This window comes from Protopterus annectens, chromosome 2.part1 (assembly GCF_019279795.1).
Source record: "Protopterus annectens isolate FY-2018-M chromosome 2.part1, PAN1.0, whole genome shotgun sequence".
Lineage (NCBI taxonomy): Eukaryota > Metazoa > Chordata > Ceratodontiformes > Protopteridae > Protopterus > Protopterus annectens.
The window spans coordinates 1,452,193,990-1,452,215,548 of record NC_056729.1 but is presented as its reverse complement, the minus strand read 5'-3'; the positions used below and the strand labels follow the sequence as shown (position 1 = coordinate 1,452,215,548).

The 21,559-nt window shown below is 43.1% G+C and overlaps 1 protein-coding gene across 3 annotated transcripts in view; it reads right to left on the bottom strand.

Moving 5' to 3' along the window:
* The window catches only part of PDS5A (PDS5 cohesin associated factor A), a 4,482,835-nt gene that overhangs the window by 3,925,288 nt on the left and 535,988 nt on the right, over positions 1-21,559 (bottom strand). For all 3 annotated transcript variants that reach the window (XM_044062931.1, XM_044062930.1, XM_044062932.1), the window contains exon 8: positions 928-1,068. In XM_044062931.1, the coding sequence (XP_043918866.1) occupies positions 928-1,068 (141 nt within the window). The remainder of the gene's footprint in view (positions 1-927; positions 1,069-21,559) is intronic.

Sequence of the window (21,559 nt, the reverse complement as noted above, 5' to 3'; positions counted from 1 at the left end):
TGTTACTCCTCTATCTTATCATAGTATTACAGAATCACACCCATTTGGTTCAAGACTATGTCATTAGCTTATAGGATGCACACTCTTGAGGCCCTGCAATCAGTATACAGCAATGATAGCTATAGCTAAATGTGTTAAAAGGGGTTGTGTACCTAGCAGCCAAAGAAGAACTCTCAACAATGAACTGTCCAAGTTTAAAAAAGCTACCTCTAGTGTTAGTTCTGCTATGGTTGTTGAAATCAGGAATTTATCTTTCTCTGACAAAGTGTCCTTGCAGTTAAGTCTAGGGAAGCTATGGGTGGCACCCACAAAAACAAAGTTGTTTTGTTTTTCAGTTCAACACTTGATTGTCAATGTTTCTTGTCAACAAATCTGGTACTGACAGACTTATCTAGCAACAATCATATATTGCATATCCATTACAAAGCTGATATAGTACATTACATTTAATTCTTACTACAACAGTCTTTCTGACAGTCACAGATTTTTTTTTTTACTTAAATATTACTTTTAACTCTGTTACTTTCTCTCATAAGAGCTATGTTAAAAGCTATGTAACCAAGAGGTGACAGACAACCTCTCCTCAGGTCCTCCCAGAAAAGGGACTTTGATGGACTCAACCAACCTACTCCTTAAATATGACAGTATGTGCCAACGAAAACAGCAACAGTGAAAAGAATAATTTTATAACTAACATACTTCATGTCTTTTTTTGTAATATTAGTGTTTCTTCCCCAACACTAAAAAGAGATTTTAACCACATGGAATACTTTCTGTTAGACAATACTGTAACTCCAACTTTTGAAAAGACATCATCAAAACAGTGATATGTTCTCCTTAAATTGCCAGCACATCTATTAAACCTCAAGATTTTCAGCCTTAACAGTTACTTTTTACATTTAAACACATAAAAGTAAATAAACAAACCTTTAGTTTGTACTCCAGCTGTGGCATGACTGACAGTAATAAATGAGGATCAATTGCAAAAAGTTCCAGAATCAGATCGAATACGTGTTCTGACAAATCACTCACAGACGACTTTCCAAGCACCAAAACCTGATTAAAAAACTAAAAACATACAAAAGTATTCAGCACTACGTTAAACAGAAAGCAGAAAACAACAGTATACCTTGATTATCATACGAAGGACAAGACACATTTTATATACTGTAACACATCACATGAGAACACAGAAAGAGGAGGAAGACACAAAATAAAGCATTGGAGCACTACTTTGCTAATCAAACATTGATCAGCATTTGCACTCTTTTATTTCAAAGTCCTTTTCGCTTATCCCCAGTCCTAGCTATGGGGCCACTCAGCAAATTCTATTCTTCAAGAACTTCAGGTCAAAGTTGGAAAAGTGTGAAAATTAAATATCATGGCATAATCCAGGTCAGTTCAACTATGAAAAGGCCTCAGCAGTTGCTCTCTTTTGTCCGGGACCGAAATCTTTTTAGCATGGCATGGTAAGTAAACTGACCAGTGCTGAAGACACGGTACATTAGGAGGCAGGGAAATCAGTTAAGCTGCTCCTCCTCACAAATAAGCTTTATTTATTAAATAAACATTAGTATCAATCTTTGGTCTCTCACTTTCTTAAGAAGGATCTTGTGCTCCTCAATAAGATAAGTCCTAGATGAAATAGGTGACAAGTTAACTGTTCTCAGATTTTCCTTTTATTTTGAACAGTCCTCATTTCCAAAATATCACAGCCCACTTGAGTTCTGGATCTAACTGACATAACGACTTAATCTGTAAACCAAGAAGCCATAATAAGGATGTAATTTTGTGTGAAAGTATATCTCTCAGCTGTATCATTTCTAAAATTACTGGTTGAAAACATATTTACAGTGCTGCAGTCATGTGTTATACAAGATATGCAAAACTCATGCCTTAATCAGGTTCTTGTGAAAATGGCAATAAAAGAAAACATTGGATTCTGTACAAGCCCTTATCTAGAATGCCAGTGAATAGGTTGCATGAGGAGATACAGTGATCTTTTGTTTGAGAATCTCCTGCTGGGGGACTCCAACACAAGGAATGCTAAGGATTTGAGCCTTAAAGAAAAAAAAATTATATATATACATACATACATACACACACACACACACACACATATATGTATATATATATATATATATATATATATATATATATATATATATATATATATATATATATAAATAAAAAGTATATAAAAAAAAGTTATGGCTGAAAGGGATATTGGACAATATTGATTTTAAGTAAAAGCAGAAATGACCATCATCATGAAGCTAGAGTTTCTCGTCTGTACCACCGTTCCGGCCAACAATCAGAGGCCTCCCCTGGCCTCAGAGCAACCATACCTACTGTTGACTGAGGTTCTGCACCTATTCCACCAACCCTGCAAGAAAACCAATTCTATTGCATCCTATTCATGTGCAGTACATGTAAATTCCCTTTCCATGAATCCAGTACATGAATGGAACCCCTGTCCTCCTGCTATAACACCCTATCAGCAAGCCAGGGTAGCCATCCCCCCGGCAAACCTCCTGCTAGTGAACAGTAAAGGCCTTGCGTATATGCTCACCTGACCTATTTAGCTATCACAAAACTGTTCTTCTCATTCTTCTGCTTCTCATCAGTTTATGACAATAACAGATATGGATTTTGCATTTACCTTGGCAAACATGCATACAAACATACACTAAAGATACATTTGTTGGCCACCCAAATTGCTGCTTCAATACTGCAGCAAAGTCACAATTCTTATTGGGAAGAGTACCTCACTAAAACAGCGTAGAGTGGTCACTTGAGTCTGCTACACTGATCATCTACTAAGTTTTCACAAATGCAAAAATATCTTCTGCCTCTGCTTCCAGAGTCTATCACACTGAAAGCTCAGCTTCAAAATCTCGGTCCCACTTCCATGAAATTTGAGTTGAAACCCCTAAAAATAGATCTAGATATAGATCTTATTTTTTTCCCTGTGGAAAAAAAACTGTGGTGTCTAGCTGACATCCCAGAAATACAAGCTTGTGAGGAGTCAATAAAGACTTTTGAATGTTCTACTGGAATCCCAGCTTGTGCAAGAGATCTCTCACCCAAGAGAAAGATTTCTGACCTTCTGAAAAAGACTTGCAAAGATACGCAAATTGCCTAAATATGGAAAAGTTTGGATGCTCTGTAGCTTGCAATGAGCTAAAACTGGAGCTAGACACTTTGTTAACATTATCGGTGCCTCTGACAGTCCAAAGGGTAAGGTAGAGAGCTGATAATGTCATCCAGGCACAAAACTTTAAAAAACAACTGACGTTTGAATTAACAGGAATGTAACAATAATAATATTTTCAATTTAATGTTACAAGGAAACTTTAATGAAGAAAAAGAGGTAAATTGACATTCTGAATTTGGGCACCATCACAAACAGGTCTACGAAAGAACGATCCAGAAGTGGTCTCCAAATATTTTCTTTCTTTTGATAACAAAAACATCCTTAAATAAACCCCCTTTACCACTTGGGAAGGGGGGACAGCTTCTACCACTATCTGGGACAGCAGGTTATGGACACAACACAAGCAAGTGATGGAAACAAGAGTCTGACCTGGAGGACGAGGAATTAACCTCTGAAAAGGATAAAATTTCCCACCAATGCCATCTGAAACCTTGATGAATGACCTTCAGAACCCATTTGTCTAAAGCTATCTGTTGCTAAAGAGAAAAGTAGAGATTCAGACTTTCTGGATATAAGAAAGGGCTGCCAGAATGGGAGGGTGGAATAAAGTCTCTTAAACAGTTATTCTGACTTACTGGACTGTCCTTGGTTTTGGAAGTTTCCAGAATTTTTCTTGGAACTCCCTTAACAATTTGTCTTAAACATGTGTTACATGTATTTTGTGGAGAATGTTTGGTTTCTTATCAAAATTGGATGAAGAGTTAAAGAATTCCTTGGAAGACGTGGAAAAAGGATGGCTGAAATATCTTACAGATCTCCCTGTTATCAGCTTACCCCTTTCAGCACACTTTTTGATCACATCTGCAGACAATGAGCCAAAAACAAAACCTCTATCCAAAGGAGATCTGGGAGATTCTGACAAAGAAGTCATGCAAACCTCCTCAAAACAGTACCAGTGGCCACAGACCTCAAAGTATCAATAGCCATACACACACTGTATACGTGTAGTGACTTGAACAACAGAAGACATTAAATTATTTAAAGCAGAATTTTCCTCACAAAGAAACAGCAGATGACATTATTCACACCTTCACAGTTAGAATAAACACGGCAATTTAAAATTCTGAAAATCAAAGCTGCAGAAGTATACACTTTTCCCCATTCTTACCAATAATCTTCTCCTCCTTAACAGGGAGGATAGGATTGGAATTAAGTGTTCATCACCAGAATTGTCTAATGCTACAGTTGCTGGATCAGGTTTAGGAAGAGTGCATATAAACTTAAAAGATTGAGGAACTTTATATATTCTATATCTTTTTAGTGGTAACTGGCTGGACAAAAGGATTTTCTGAGTGACTGAGAACTTCAGTGTCCTCCCACTGAAAACACTGCCATATTACAGAAATAGTTTCAGACAGAAACAACACCCTCCACCTTAAACAGAGTTGAGAACTAAGCTCTTCTCAGAGTTTGCATTAGAAATCTGAGGAGAAAAATCTGTATTTGTACCTACATCCTCCTGTCCAGATTCAGAATCTTGAATCTCTTCAGAAAAGGAGGCAATCCTCTTTCGTTTACCTGAAACTACATTACAATGATCAACAGCCTGAATTAAACCCAGAGTCAGAACCAATAAACTACTCCTAAGGAAATTTTAGAAGTCGATACATGCTTAGTTTTCTATTTCTTTTTGACAGGAAAACTATGACCAGCAGTACTATTAATGGCAGCAGCAGCTTCCCCAGTGACGGACAACTTTCTGACAAGTCAGGAAAGTCTTTCCAGTCCCACCTCCCAGGACTGACAAAGTACAGTTTTGTACCTACCATAAATGTAGATGTCCGATAGGTATGCATCTGCAGTCATAACATATGGGTTGTCCTGCCTCAGGCAGCCCTTCGGTCGGCCGGATTCCAAAGTCTGGGTCTGGCCTCGGCTGATGTCGCTCTTTCCCCGACGTCAGAACGTCTGGGGTATAAAAGCATCAGCCGACGCCATCTTCCTCAGTTTTTCTTGCCCCAGATGCCAGGTGCCCTCTAAGAAGGCTAAATTTGGAGAAAATGCCAAAAAATTGCAAACATAATGCAAAAATATATACATATATATAAATCTATTAATACAAACAAATACACCACAACAGATTCCCCCAGCTAGCTAATGAAGGGGTAAGCACCCTAGAAATGCCACAGAGGGGAAGGTGGGAGGGTAAACCTGACTGCATATGCATACCTATCGGACATCTACATTTATGGTTGGTACAAAACTGTACTATGTCCTTCAAGGATGCATCTGCAGTCATAACATATGGGTAGAATACCATAGCCAATATGGGGGTGGAGGTACTAAGAAAATGATGGTGTAGTTAAGAGACCCTGCAGGACTGCAGTAGCAAAGCCTGCTCTGGATCTGGAGTATAAGGGTAAATTGTAATGCTTGGCAAAAGTATGCACGGAGCTCCATGTAGCAGCTTCTAAAATGTCCTTGGTAGCCACCCCTCTTAGGAAGGCTGTAGTGGTGGCTGTGGCTCTCGTGGAATGAGGCCTAATATTCACAGGAACAGTCTTTCCATGAAAGGAGTAGCAAAGCGAATGCAATTTCCTATCCATTTTGAGATTGTCTGTTTGGAAATTGCTTTTCCTTGTGTCCCAGCAGCATATGCTACAAACAGTTGGTCAGTCTTTCTGTAACTTTTAGTTCTGTCCAAATAGTAGCGTAATTGTCTGTGGATATCCAGAGTGTGTAGAAGTTTCTCCCCTTTATTTTGTGGATTTGGGAAGAATGTAGGCAAATGAATTGCTTGGTTCAAGGATACTCTAGATACCACCTTTGGCATAAAAGTTGGGTTGGTTCTTAATGAAACTCTGTCCTGATGAAAAATAAGAAATGGCTGTACTGCCATTAAAGCTTGTAACTCAGATACTCTTCTTGCTGAAGTTATGGCCAGAAGGAATGCAGTTTTCCAGGATAAAAACTGTAGATCTGCCGATGCTGCTGGTTCAAATGGAGGAAGTGTTAGTTTTTCCAGCACAAAGTTAAGGTCCCAAGTAGGTAAAGGTGGTCTCCTTGGAGGATTGATGTTTTTGATTCCTCTGAGAAATTGTCTTAAGAGGATGCGAAAAGACAGGAGGATTTACATTGTATTCTGCTGAAATTGCTGAGGCATGTATTTTAATGGAAGAATAAGACAGGCCATTGTGGAACAATTCTGCTAAGTATTCCAGTATATGTGACATGTTCATCACTGTCACATCAAGGCCTTTTGTTGTGTTCCAACTGAGAAATTCCTTGTGGAAGGGCGGCGAGCTTCCATAATAATGTCCTTTACCCTCTGGGATAAGCTGTCCTGGGAAGGAGTCATGGTATTCTCCAGGCAGTTAGCTGCAAGGTCTTTAGGTTGGGATGCAGGATCTTGTAATTGTTCTGCGTCAGAAGAAGAGGCCATAATGGGAGAGGCCACGGTTTCGTCTGTGATAAGCTCTTCAACAGTGGGTACCAATGCTGCCTTGGCCAGTCTGGAGCTATCAGAATCACTTTTGGCTGTTCCGCCCTGATCTTCAGTAAAACCTTGGACATTAATGGGATTGGTGGGAAAGCATAGACTTTTCGGGCTTTCCAGCTGAATGAGAGAGAGTCCACCTTCCATGCTTGTGGATGGTATGTCCTAGAGCAAAAAATTTTCAGTTGACGATTGTGGGGTGAGGCGAACAGCTCTATCTCGGGCCTTCCCCATGCCTGTGTTATGAGTAAGAAGATGTCTGGGTGCAGCATCCATTCATGTGCATCCATGGTAGTTCTGCTTAAGCTGTCTGCCAGAGTATTGTCTTTCCCTGGCACGAACTGGGCCTGTAGTTGTATATTGTGTTTCAAGCAAAGATCCCATAGATTCATATCCAGTCTGCATAGAGGGTAGGAATGCGTGCCTCCTTGCTTGTTTATGTACCACATAACTGTGGTGTTGTCTGTCCTTATTAGCAGGTGGCCTTGTTGAAGGAAAGGTTTGAAAGCCTCGATTGCATGCATCACTGCCAGCATTTCCTTTTGTTTATGTGCATTTGCAGCTGCCCTTGAGACCATAGGCCTTGGATGCATTTGTCCTCCATGTGTGCTCCCCAACATCGGTCTGAAGCGTCCGTGGTGATGGTTTGGTTTACTTTTGGTTTCAAGAAAGGCAACCCTCTGTTGGTCTTGCAGGCTAGAGCCCACCACAGGAATTCCTTCTGAAGGCAAGGTATGATTGGAATCAGAGTTTCTAAGCTGTGACTGTGCTGAGTCCCATACACTTCTTCGGTACCATTGCAATCTTCTCATATGCAGCCTGGCTTGTGGGATTAGTATTATGCATGATGCCATGAAACCCAGGGCCTGCAGGATTTTCCTTGCAGTTAGCTGAGTTTGTTTTGTCAGATTCTTGAAGTAATCTGGAAGTTGTTTGTTTTTCTTCTGTGAGAAAGGCCATTTGGGTGGTTGTATCCAGATCTGCACCCAAGAAGGTTATCCTTTGGGATGGCACCAGTCTTGATTTTTGGATGTTGACTGTGTATCCCAAGGCCTGTAGTAGCTGGATGGCATAGTTCAAGTCCTTTAACAATTTTGTCTTGCTGTCCGCTTGTATCAGGCAGTCGTCCAGATATGGGTAGATTTGAATCCCCTGAAGTCTGTAGTGTGCAATTACTGATGCCAGGCATTTCGTGAACACTCTGGGCGCAGTAGATAAGCCAAAAAGCAATGCTGAGAATTGATAATGCTCTGATCCTGCAAGAAATCTGAGGTGTCTTCTGCAACTTTGTCGAATGGGGACATGCAGGTATACCTCCTTGAGATCTAGAGTCACCAGCCAAGACTCCTTGCCCAGCATGGGAAGAAGCTGCTGTAGGGTCAGCATCTTGAATTTCGGCACAATGAGGTAAGTGTTTAGTGCGGACAGATCGAGAATAGGCCTCCATTGATTTTCTTTTCTTGGAACAAGGAATAGCCTTGAATAAAAACCTTGGCCTTGTTCTGATAGAGGAACCTTTTCTATGGCTTTCATTTGTAGTAACTTGGTGATTTGCTTCAAAGCCTCCGCCCTCTGATTTGGTGGCAGGTCTGGCATTCCTTGTCTTTTTGGCAATGTGTGGAAATGGAACCTGTATCCTTTGTCTATTATTTGTAGTGTCCATGAGTCCCATGTAATGTAATGCCAATTTTCTGAAAATAAAGAAAGCTTTCCGCCCAATGGTGCTTCTAATTGAGCCCTGGTCGGCGGAGTCAGAAATAAGTCATTGTGTTTGTCCTGGTGTAGCAGTTGTTGTTGCTGTAGCTGAACTACCTCTCTGGTTGGGTGGCTGCCACTGACGGCCTCTGCAGTGGCCTCTAGCTTGCCCCCTGCCTCTGGTACGCCTGTTCCTGCCTCTCTGAGATCTGTCTGAGTCTGGAAAGGACCAATTCTTACTAGGCCAATTTCTGCTGAATCTCGGTTGTTGTACCTGCAGAAAATCCTTGACTGTTTGCACAGATTTTGCCTTTTCTTCAAACTTCTTTAAGACCTCCTGGGCCGTGGAACCAAATAATTTTTGTTTTTCCATTGGAGCATCCAGGAGCTTAGCTTTAACATGGTCCGGTAGAGCTTGCTCCTTCAACCAGGCATGCCTTTGTATAACTGCCCCTGTCATTGCTGACCTACATGAAGCTTCCAGTGCATCATAGCCACATTGCAGAAAATGGTTGCTAACCTGCTGTGAGTTATGTACCAGATCCTGAAGAGATTTACGGTCAAGGGGCTCAGAGGAGGAACGTTTCTTATACAATTTATCTAACAAATACTCTTGGTAATGAATCATATGGAATTGACAATTTAATGCCCTCATAGAAAGAGTTGCAGAAGTATAAACTTTCTTTCCCCATCGCTCTAAAGCTGTAGATTCCCTTTCAGAAGGTAAAGGATTTTTAGCAGTGGCAGCTGCAACCCCTTTAGGGCCCTGTGAAATGGTTTCTGGGTCTGCAGTGTGGGCCTTGTACAGGTGAAAATGAGAATCCGGAACCCTGTAGTACCTATCAGGTTTGGCAGGCGCCGGAGGGAGAGAATCAGGGGCTGTACTAGCATCAGAGTACACATCATCAATAACATTCAAAACAGGAGGTATAGCCAAAGGCCTATGCTGAGGTAAGTGCAAAAAGGTCCTTAATCTTTTTCTGGAATCAGAAAATTCCTGGCCCTGCCATTGGAAATGCTCTCTCATGGAATGCAGTGTCTCACCAAAAGAAAACTCTTCAGGAGGGAGGCCAGGAACAGATTCTTCAGCATCAGAATCCTCGTAGGCCGAATAAGCCTCCTGCTGGTGCTCTGACAACACAGATTCATCCGTAGACTCATCTGAAGAGTGAGGGTCAGAGGGCTCAACCCTGGGCCTTTTGTCTGCAGGTGGAAGAGAGCCCCTGTCCGGGTGAGGTTGAGAACCTCTAATTAAGGAGATAAGGTCCTCTGCTAGGCTGAGAATTTGAGTGCTGGTAGAAGGCCTTTGATAGGTAGACTTGGGAGGCAAAGCTTTGGCAAGTTTGGCAGCTTTAGCCCTAGAGAAGGCCTTAATGGACATGGATGCAGGGGGTCTGGCTGCACCACGTGCAGGAGTGGACTTGTCTAAAGGAATGGTGTCGGACATGTCCTGGACACTGGCTTCCGTGGGTAGTTCAATAACTGACTCGGCCGGAACCTCCAAGGCCGAGGCAGTCGGTTGTAAGGTTTCGGTAACAGGAAGCACCGAGGACTCTGTTTCAGCCGAAACAGAGACACTCGCGGTAGGCCTGACAGAGGTTTCAGCCGAAACCGCGGGCCGCGAGGGTCGGTCCTTGTCCTTCCGTTTTTTAACTACATGTGAAGTCGGAGTCTCCGACGGCATTATATACGCAAAGTTAGCCCCAAAATATTCCTCTGCAAACTCCGACCGACGCCTAAGCGTTCGTCGGTTGAAGGAAGCACAGGCAGAGCAGGCTGAGACATCGTGGTCTGGGCCTAAGCAAGGGAGACAGTAAGAGTGGAAATCCTTATGAGGTATTTGTTTCCCACAAGTTAAACAATTATTTACTTTATCTGACATCGGCTGAGGCAAGAAAGAGTCCCCAACGGGGTACTTAGCTTTTTCGAAGTCTTCGGTAGCTGAATCAAAGGAGCTGGCCGACCGGCACTTGCGAACTGCTTCTGCTTCGGGCACCGTGCAGCAAGAAAGACTGGGGAAGATGGCGTCGGCTGATGCTTTTATACCCCAGACGTTCTGACGTCGGGGAAAGAGCGACATCAGCTGAGGCCAGACCCAGACTTTGGAATCCGGCCGACCGAAGGGCTGCCTGAGGCAGGACAACCCATATGTTATGACTGCAGATGCATCCTTGAAGGACATCAGTGGCTCTTCCCTTGCCCACTGAGAGGGCCCCAACAGCCGCAAAGGATGTGGCTAACCTCCAGTCCATAGTGGTTGCAGGTGCTACTCCAGAGGAATCTTGGTAAAAGATGAGTGGTATGAGGTTCAACTAATGGCCACAGCATAGTCACCCACCTGTGACTGAGGAACGCACTGCTAGCCTGCTGTGATGGCAAAGATTGTTTGCATAACTTTTTCTTTGATGGCTGGAAGAAGGACAGACAGGCTGTTCCATGGTCAAACAGAAAATGGTGCATCTTTCCTGGGGAAAACAAGCAGCAAATGCCAGTAAAAACCAAAAGTCTTTAAAAGTCACTTTTTCAAGTTCATAGGCAAATACTAGGCTACCTGCCCTTGTGGGCCATTTTAAGCCTAGTCACTTTCCGTCAGTGAGAATGAAAAGTACAGTTTTGTACCTACCATAAATGTAGATGTTCGAAGATCCACATTGCTGCAGTCCTTACACTTGGGTAGTCCGCTGTCCTCGGTCGGCCCGAATATCAAAGTATAAGGCTGACGTCGGTCAAGGCGCATTAGACTGACATCAGGACGTCAGGGTACAAATGCGCATGACCGACGTCATATCCTCAGTCTTTTCTTGCCCCAGATGTCAGAAGACCCTAAAAAGAAAGGTCAAAACCAAAAGACAGCAAACCACCAACCAACCACCCTTGCACTAATAACATGTACAATATATACAATATACACAATATTTACAACCCAACCCACACAACCGCCTCTAACTACAGAGGGGAAGGAGGGAGGGTAAATTGGACTGCAGCAATGTGGATCTTCGAACATCTACATTTATGGTAGGTACAAAACTGTACTATGTTCTTCATCTCACATTGCTGCAGTCCTTACACTTGGGTAGAATCCCAAAGCAGAGGAAAGGGAGGATGGCAAAACTATAAAGAAGCAGGAGCTGCCAAAACGCCCTGTAAAATAGCAGTGGCAAAACCAGCCCAAGATTTAGAGTAAAGTGGAAGGTGATAATGCTTAGAGAAAGTATGCACTGAACTCCAAGTAGCTGCCTCCAAAATATCTTTAGTTGCCACCCCCCTTAAAAAAGCTGTCGAAGTGGCAGTAGCCCTAGTGGAATGAGGCCTAATCCCAGCTGGAAACTCCTTGCCATGATGGGAATAACAGAAAGCAATGCAAAACCCAATCCACTTAGAAATAGTTTGTTTTGACACAGGCTTGCCCTGAGAACCCAAAGCAAATGAAACAAATAACTGCTGAGACTGCCTGAACCCTTTAGTTCTGTCCAAATAATATCGCAACTGCCTGTGTACATCTAAAGTATGCAAAATCTTTTCCCTTTATTTTGGGGATTTGCATAAAAGTAGGCAAATGAATAGTTTGGTTTAAAGCCACACTAGAAACCACTTTAGGCATAAAGGAAGGATTAGTGAAAGATACCCTATCCTTATGGAAAATTAAGAAAGGCTCAACCGCCATAAGGGCCTGCAACTCAGAAACCCTTCTTGCAGAGGTAATAGCCAACAAAAAAGCAGTCTTCCATGATAAAAATTTCAACTCGGTAGTAGCTGCAGGCTCAAAGGTTGTAGAGTGAGTTTCTCCAACACAAAATTGAGATCCCAAGCAGGAGTAGGAGCTCTTCGTGGGGGTCTTATATTCTTTGCCCCTCTAAGAAATTGCTTGAACAAAGGATGAGAAAACAATGGTGGGTCACAATCATAGTGAGCCGAAATTGCTGCAGCATGAACCTTAATAGAAGAGAAGGACAAACCTTTGTCCAGTAACTCAGTAAGATATTGAAGAGCCACACTTAAATTAGGCTCAGAAACATCAAAATCCTTTGCTGCACTCCAAAATAAAAATCTCTTCCATTTATCTGCGTACACTTTCCTTGTACTAGGCCTTCTAGCTTCCAAAATAACATTCAAAACTTGCTGTGGAAGTGGAGGCCCACTATGGTTCAAAACAGAATATGCCAGGCTGTTAGGTGCAGAGAGTGAAGCTTGACATTGAGCAAATGACTGTCCACCTGAGACAACAGGTGTGGAATCGAAGGCAAAGGCCATGGAGGCTCCCGTACCAGGCTTCTCAGTAATGGGTACCAATGCTGTCGAGGCCAATCTGGAGCTATCAAAATCATCCTTGGCTTGTCCTGTCTGGCCTTTAGTAGTACCTTTGGGAGGAGAGGCAGAGGTGGAAAGGCACACACATGAAGATTGCTCCAATTGAAAGAAAGAGCATCCACTTTCCAAGCTGTGGGATGAAACCTTTTCGTGCAAAACTTTGGCAGCTGGTGGTTTAGTGGAGAAGCGAACAGATCTATGTCTGGAGTTCCCCATGACACTGTCAATTTCTGAAATACATGAGGATCCAATTTCCACTGTGGGGATCCATAATTTGTCTGCTCAACACATCTGCTAAGGAGTTCTGTGCTCCTGGCAGAAACCTTGCCTGAAGATTTAGCTGTAAACTGAGAGCAGTCTCCCACAAAATCATTGCTTGCCTGCATAGAGGATAAGAATGTGTTCCGCTTGCTTGTTGATGTACCACATGACAGTTGTGTTGTCTGTTAGAATCAACACCTACCCTGGAAGAAGTAAATCCTTGAAAGCTATTAATGCAAACTGGACTGCTAACATCTCTTTCAAGTTGATATGTAGATGTTGTAGTCTGGCAGGCCACTTGTCTTGTATCCACTTTCCATTCAGATGAGCTCCCCAAGCTTTGTCTGAGGCATCTGTCGTTAGAATCTGACTCGCCTCTGGCCGGGTCACAGAGAGTCCCTTGTTTAGGTGACATTCCTGAGCCCACCACAACAATTCCTTTTGAATGCAAGGTATTATTTGAATGACAGTGTCCAAATCCTGGCAGTGCTGTGTCCATACATTTTGAGATACCATTGTAGCTTCCTCATATGCAGTTTGGCATTGGGAAGCACCAGAATACAAGATGCCATGAACCCCAAGGCTTGAAGGACTGTCCTTGCAGTCAGCCTGGACTGATGAGACAATTGATGAAAGTAAAGGGAAAGATTCTTTTGTTTGTCCGGGGTCAAAAGGCCATCTGGGATGCTGTATTCAGTCTCACACCCAGAAAGCACATGTTCTGAGAGGGTACTAGACTGGACTTTATTTCGCTCACAGAATACCCCAGGCATCTTAGCACTGCTATCACATATTCCAAATGATGAAGAAGCTCGTCCTTCCTTGAGCCAGAATCAGGCAATCGTCCAAATAAGGATAGATCTGTATTCCTTTTAACCTGAGGAAAGCTATCACTGGAGCCAGAACTTTCGTGAACACTCTGGGCGCAGTAGATAAGCCAAAGGGCAATGCAGAGAACTGATAATGAGAAGTCCCAGCTCGAAAACGCAGATACTTCCTGCAACTCAGTCTGATAGGAACATGAAGGTAAGCCTCCTTGAGATCCAAAGTTACCATCCAATGATCTTTGCCCAGCAGAGGTAAAAGCTGTTGTAACGTCAACATTTTGAACTTGGGAATGTCCAGATAAGTGTTGAGGATAGATAAATCCAAAATTGGTCTCCACGTGTTCCCTTTCTTTGGTACTAGGAACAGGCGAGAATAAAATCCTAGGCCCACTTCTGGCATAGGGACCGGCTGTATGGCCCCTATTTGGAGTAACAGAGAAATTTGCTTGTGAGCCTCTATTCTTTGCTGAGGAGGAACGTCTGGCATGCCTTTGAAAGGAGGCAAAGTATGGAAATAAAACCTGTAACCGTGGTGTATGATATCCAATACCCATCTGTCTTGGGTAATTAAACTCCAATTTTCTTTGAAAAGTGCCAACCTTCCTCCCAAAGGTGCTGCCAAACGAGAAGGCTCTGGCAGCTGAAAAGGTAGGTCATTGGGTCTGTTTACCAAAGGACTGACCCCTGCCCTCACCCGAAGACTGTGCAGGTGAACTCCCTGTTCTAGGCCTGAAAGAGCCCTGAGCTCTGCCCCTACCACGTCTAGATCTACCCCTAGACTGGGAATCATAAGAAGGATACGTCCACCCCTTGGTAGGCCAATTTCTACTAAACTTCGGAGGCTGGACCTGCAAAAAATCTTTAACAGTCTGCATAGACTTAGCCTTGTCTTCCATTTTCTTTAAGACTGCCTCAACAGGAGAACCAAACAACACATCAGATTGTAAAGGAGCATCTAAAATCCTTGTCTTAACATGGTCAGATAAATTCTGATCCCTCAGCCAGGCGTGCCTGCGAAGAACTGACCCAGTGGCAGCCACCCTAGACGAGGCCTGTACAGCATCAAAACCACATTGCAAAGAATGCTTACCCACCTGTTCAGAAACATGTACTAAATCTTGTAACTCTTTACACTCAATACCCTCCGCCAGAGCATCTACCTTAGACTTCAATTGTGAAAGGAGATAGTTTTGGTATTTCAACATGTGAAACTGGCAATTCAAAGCCCTCATAGCTAGGGTGGAGGAAGTATAAACTTTCTTTCCCCATCTATCCAAAGCCTTGGCCTCTATCTGGAGGAACCGGATTTTTGACAACAGAAGCCTTAACACCCTTAGGCCCCTGACTAACAGTTTCTGGGTCTGCCCTAGGACTCTTAAAAAGATACTTATGTACTTATGAGCTTCAGGCACCCTGTAATACCTGTCCGGTTTAACAGGAGCAGGAGGCAAAGAATCAGGATTAAGGGAAGCTTCTGCAAACACATCTTCCACAACATCCAGAACAGGAGGTATAGCCAAAGGCCTATGCTGGGGTAAAAACAAAAATTCCCTAAGCCTTTTCCTGGAATCAGAGAAGTCCTGACCTTCCCACTTAAAATGCTCCCTCATGGAATGAAGAGTCTCTGAAAAAGAAAAATCCTCAGGAGGAGAAGCAGAAGGAGTAGAATCATCCACATCAGAATCAGAATAAGGAGAATACTCCTGCAAGTCTTCAGCCGAAGACTCAGAAACATCCGAAGCCTGCTCAAAACTCCCTAGCTCAGGTTCCACCCTAGGTCTCTTATCAGGAGGGGGCAAAGAACCTCTAATCAAAGTAATCAAATCTTCTGCCATTTTAAGCATATGCTTCTTGGGCACAGATCCTGAAGAACTAGGGGTGACACCAACTGAAGCTAAACCTGGCCTGCCTCTGGGAGAAGCCTTGGAAACAGAAGGAGAGGGCCTAACCACCCAGGAAGGGAGGGGAGCACAGTAACCTGAGAAGCCCCTTCAGCCTGACCTGCCTCCTGAGAGGCCACATCTTGCAATAACAAAGTCTCTCCCTGGGACTCCAGAGAAACCTCCGCAGAACCACCGCTCCACCAACACCTCTAAAGAACCGCGTCTGCACGGACGGCTCTTCAAGCCTAGGCAGAGCTACTTTGTCCTTGCGCTTCTTCGAAGAAGCGGGCGTCGGAGCATCCGACGGCATTTTATAATTGCACCGCTTCCCAAAGACTAACCTGGCACAATCTAACCTTCTCTTTATAGTGCGCTTATTGAATCTAGCACAAGAGCGACACCCAACAACGTCGTGCTCAGGCCCTAAACAAGGAATACACAAAGTATGGTAATCTCTATGCGGTATCCGTTTCCCACAAGAAATACAGTTATTCACTTTTTCTGACATCCGGTAAACCACTGAGGCAAGAAAAACTAAAATATTCCCCAACGGGGTACTTAGCCAACTTTGACTCGGTCTGAAACTCCGACCAAAATTTCAGAACGCCGAACGGCACTTGCAACGCTGCTTCTGCATCGGACCATGTGGCAAAAAAGACTGAGGATATGACGTCGGTCATGCGCATTTGTACCCTGACGTTCTGATGTCAGTCTAATGCGCCTTGACCGATGTCAGCCTTATACTTTGATATTCGGGCCGACCGAGGACAGCGGACTACCCAAGTGTAAGGACTGCAGCAATGTGAGATGAAGAACATCTGTACACCACTTGTCTATGAGGTAAACTCATTAATCATTATGCCAACTCCCAACAAACACAGTAAAAGTAGTTTAAAACACTTTGCCAGTCCCACAAAGTAAAACAAACACAGTCGCAACTTCTCCAAAGAAAATATGGTTTTCAGTTACTTTAAACAACTTTTAAACTGACATAAATGTTCTCCTGTTTAAAACTACAGTGCAGTCTTGTGGCAGTCCATTAAAACACAAACACCTAGCTTTAAATAACTTTCCTGCATAAGTAAAATTCTTCCCAAAGGGAACTTAGCTGCCCAGCAAAGAAAAAGCACAAGCCAACTGTCGATCCTTGAAAGTCTCCGAGAGGCATATATCTTTGACTGCAGTAAAGCTTTAAATGGCTTGGTGACCAAACTGGTCTTTTAGTCAACTCAACACAAGCTGCTTGACAGTTTGGGTGTGTGGAAGGTATCCTGGGACTTTGGAAACTGCCCAGTTGTTATATCCATGCCTATATAATTCACATACCTAAGGCTACTGCAGCACTCATCAATATGATTAACACTGAGAGATCCCTTGTCTTATCCGAGCAGATCCATTTTGAGGAGTATGTTGTGATAACTGCCCCCGGCCAGATGAAATAGAACAGAAAACTGTGGCAGTCTGGGCCAAAAGGGAGTCTCCAACAAGATTTTGGACCTGTCCCATATGATCTTGTGCAGGACTCTTGATAACACAGGAAGAAGGTGAGAAGCATACAAAAACATTCTCTTCCAAGAAAAAGACATTGCAACCACTTTCCACACTGGAGGAACTGACACACTGGAAAAGAACATGGGAAGTTGTATGTTCACTATGGAGGTAAAGATGATGTACTTAAGGAGTGCCCAACCAACAGACAATGTCCAGGAATACTTCCCTGTGAAGCATCCACTCATGAGGATCTGCCCTGGACCTGTGCAGAATATCTGCCACTAGGATTCTGCTCTCAGGGAATGTAGACTGTTGAAGGGTCAAGTCGATGTCAGATCACAAAAACTGAAGAGGTAGCCTACAAAGAATGTATGACTTTGTTTCCTCTTGACTGTTTATGACAACACATAACCACAATGCTGTCTATGAGAATTCTTGACAGACCTGGAGCCCAAAGAGAAAGCAAAGTATGTACAGCCACAATCAGAGCTCTCATCTCTGATGCTGAAATGGTATGGCAGTTGCTGGGAGGACCAAACTCCCTGATTCGCACGCTGGAAGACGCTACTCAACCGCAGGCCTGTATTTAAAGAACTTTGATGAATCTACCAGAGAAATTCATGTTTGAGGCAAGGCAAAAGAGGGATGGGAAAGTCCAAAGGATGACAGTACCAAAGCCAAACAGTTTAAAAATGCCAGTGACACTTCCTCATGTGGAGTCTTATGATGGGGACCACAAAGATGGTACATGCCATGAACCCCAGAGCTTGAAGAAATTTTCTTACATACACCACCTGAAAAGGAAGAGACTAGAAATAAACTAGATGCAGCATGAACACACACACACACACACACACACACACACACACACACACACACACACAAAAACTGCAGAGCAGAAGCATAGCACATTCTGGATCCTGAAGCAGAAGCTGCTCAGAGGGGGATCGAATCAGGAGGTCATCCAAATAACAGAAAAATTAACTCCCTGAAGTCTATAGACAGCTACCACTGAGGGCAAATATGTTCCAAAGACTCCTGGTGCTGTATAAAGACCAAAAGGTAATGCAGAGAAATGATAACTAGAGGAAGAAACAGAGAACCATAAATATTTCATGAAGAGAGGTTGGAGGAATGTGAAGACAGACCTCCTTTAGGTCTAAGACAGCAGGAAGGCCCAAGAAAGTAACAAAGGAAACAGACACCAGAGAGAACATCTTGAATGATGCAACATTCAGAAATGTGCTGAGAAAAGACAGACCCAGAATCGCCTCCAACAACTCCCCTTCCTAGAAACCAGTAACATTCTGAAATAAAATCCTCTGCCCTGTCGAGGTGACAGCACTGGCTGAAACAGTGCTGAAAGATTCCTAGCAGCAAAGGTACTTTAAGAACTGAAGGAAAGTGAGGAAGTTGGCAATGGGGAGGTTGAGGAATGCCCACAAAGAGAGGAACTTAACTCCAAACCAGGAAGTAATCTCTCTGAAGGGTGGAAAGCAGCCAGGAATCTGTTGCCAAACTGGAAAAGATAGTGCCAGTCTAAACTTAAGCAGAACCCGACAGAGAGGCATATGCGGTTGAATAATCAAATAAAGGCAGATTTGTCAGGGGAAAGAGTGTTTTTGACCATCAGAACCCCGAGAAGGCTTATCAGGAAAAAACCTCTTGAAAGATTTATTACCTTTTGAAGGCTGCCTTTGCTGTCTACACAGAAAGGGAGATGTAGATGGACAATTCCTCTGAAAATTAGGAATAGGAGGAAAAAGAGAACCTGTTTAAGGTCATGTATGACCTTCCATCTACCCTGCAAGGTTTTGAAGGGCTAGGCAGCAGAAGAACCAAAAAGATTCTAGTTGCCTAAAGAGTGTCTGGATTGCTCCTAATACAACACCCCTGATGCAGCCAACCCTATAAGAGGCAGCAGCATTGTTGCTGCATTTGACATAGTGATGCGTTATCTGGGAAGAAGCTCAAAAGGGAAATGGCAGAGGACTTAGCTTCCAAATCAAGCATATCAGAAAGAATACCCACAAGTCTGAAAAGAAAAGACAGCAGATACCTAGTCATTAGGGTCTGGTAATTTATGGCCCTAAAAGCTTAGGTGCCATATTTCTCAGAGTATGATCATAAGTAGCAACTAGACAAAAAAGGCACTTCTTGTGTCTATCTGTATGGCAAATCTGCCCCAACAGTCATTTTCCTTCCAAGTAAGAGATACTAGAACTAGAAATAATATATACACCAACCTCAAAATAAAACCATCAACATAACTGGATCCTACTTCCCACCTGGCCAAAACATACCTCTACTAGAAAACCTCCTTAGCTGGTCTACCCACCATCACCCCCAAGAAACTATAATTTTAGGCGATTTCAATACTGACTTGCAATCCTGTTCTGGCAACCATCCAACCCATCATCTAAACCTTCATGGCTTCACCCAACTAGTCCAGTCACCAACCAGGATAAATAAAAACTCCAACAAACACACTACCCTGGAATGGATACTAGTCAGTAAGAACCCCCAGTCATATATAACGGGCTGCTTATCAGATAGCCTCAGTGATCACTCCCCAACATTTCTACTCCTCAAAAAACACCTATACCAAGCTAAACCTGTCATCGACCGTCAAATACGTAAAAAACTATACTTTAACCCACTCACATTCATCTCGTCCTTCAAAGAATGTAACTGGCATCCTCTAAAGTACCTCAGTCTTGATGACACTGTTGAATTTTTTAATACTACCTTCCTGAACATCTTTAATTACCCATAAGACTTTCCAGAACCAAAGCACAACCCTCCCCAAGCTACAGAAAACCACTAAGTCAGAAATGAAAAACAGGGATAAAGCCTGGGAGCACTGGCGTAAAACCCCCTCAACTAGACAGAAATTCCTAGAATTACACAATAGAGTCAAAAAGCTAATAAAACAGGACAAATTCCAATACTACCAGTCTGCCCTAGTCTCCTCCCAACACAACCCCAAACAATTCTGGTCCTCCATAAACTCCATCCTCCTTCCAGGTCAAGTCAGTACCCCTCCTCCGAACATTTCTCACTCCTCCGAAAATATTGCTACCTCACTCAACACACACTTCACACAAACCATACTATCTCTAGCTAAACAACACAACCCACCTCCCCTCCAACCCACACATTCAACTAGTAATCTCCCCACTGTCTTCTCTTTTTCTCCTGTTCCTACCTCCAACATAAAAAAACTCTTAACTAAAACTTAAGCCCACCAAATTAGCAGCAGACAACCTCCCAAGTGAATACCTACAAAGCGCAGCTGATGCTCTGGCCTTCCCAGTATCCATCTTGGTTAACCGATCTCTGTCAGAACGTTACATTCCTACACTATGGAAAGTATCACATATAATTCCCCTCCACAAAGGCAGCCCCTCCACAGAAATAACCAATTACTGGCCCATAGCTATTCTCTCTCCACTTTCTAAAATACTAGAGAGATGCATTCACTCTCAGGTCTCAGACTACCTCCTTACTATTAACCTCCTTTCCAATAATCAGCATGGTTTCCGATCAAACTATAGCACCACCACTGCCTTACTCTCCTTTACTAACACTATCCTTCAGCATAAAAACAATGGCTATCTCTCCTCTGCTACTTTCCTAGACCTATCTAAAGCATTTGACACGGTCCCACACAAACAACTCATCTCCGTCCTCAATAACCTATCCTTCTCTCAGTCACCAATTGGTTTCAGAGTTACCTGTCTGAGCGCCAACAATCCATTGTATGGCAGAAGGACATATCTCCCCAACTACCTGTCTCTACAGGGGTTCCCCAAGGATCCATCCTTGGACCCCTACTCTTCTCTATTTTCACGAATAATCTGGCCTCTGCCACCAAACATGGCACTCTCATACAATATGCAGATGACTCAACCATCATCTGCTTAGCCCAGTCCCTAACCAAACTGCAAAAAGTCACACAGGAAGCCTTTTCCTCTGTTGAAACTTGGTTATCCGATGCCCAATTAATACTCAACCCAAACAAAACTAAACTACTTATCTTCCAACCCACCAAACTTACTCAAAACAACTCTCACTTCAACATCACAGCAAAAGACAACACCACTATACACCCAAAAGAACACACCAAATTGCTAGGAGTGGAAATAGACAAACTATAATCTGACATTCATATATCCTTGACCATAAAAAAGTCCACAAAAAATAGGAGCGTTATACAGAAATAAGCAACTTCTCACCAAAGCAGCAAAGATTTCAGTAATTTCCACCTTACCTCCACCCTACTTTATGCCTCTCCAACATATACCAACCTAAGGCAATGCGATCTAAACAAGCTAGAGACCTGCTACAATAAAATCACCAAATTCGCCACAGGGGCATCCTACCGTAGTCACCACTGTCTCTCACTTGCTGAACTGGGCTGGCTTGAACTCCCTCACCT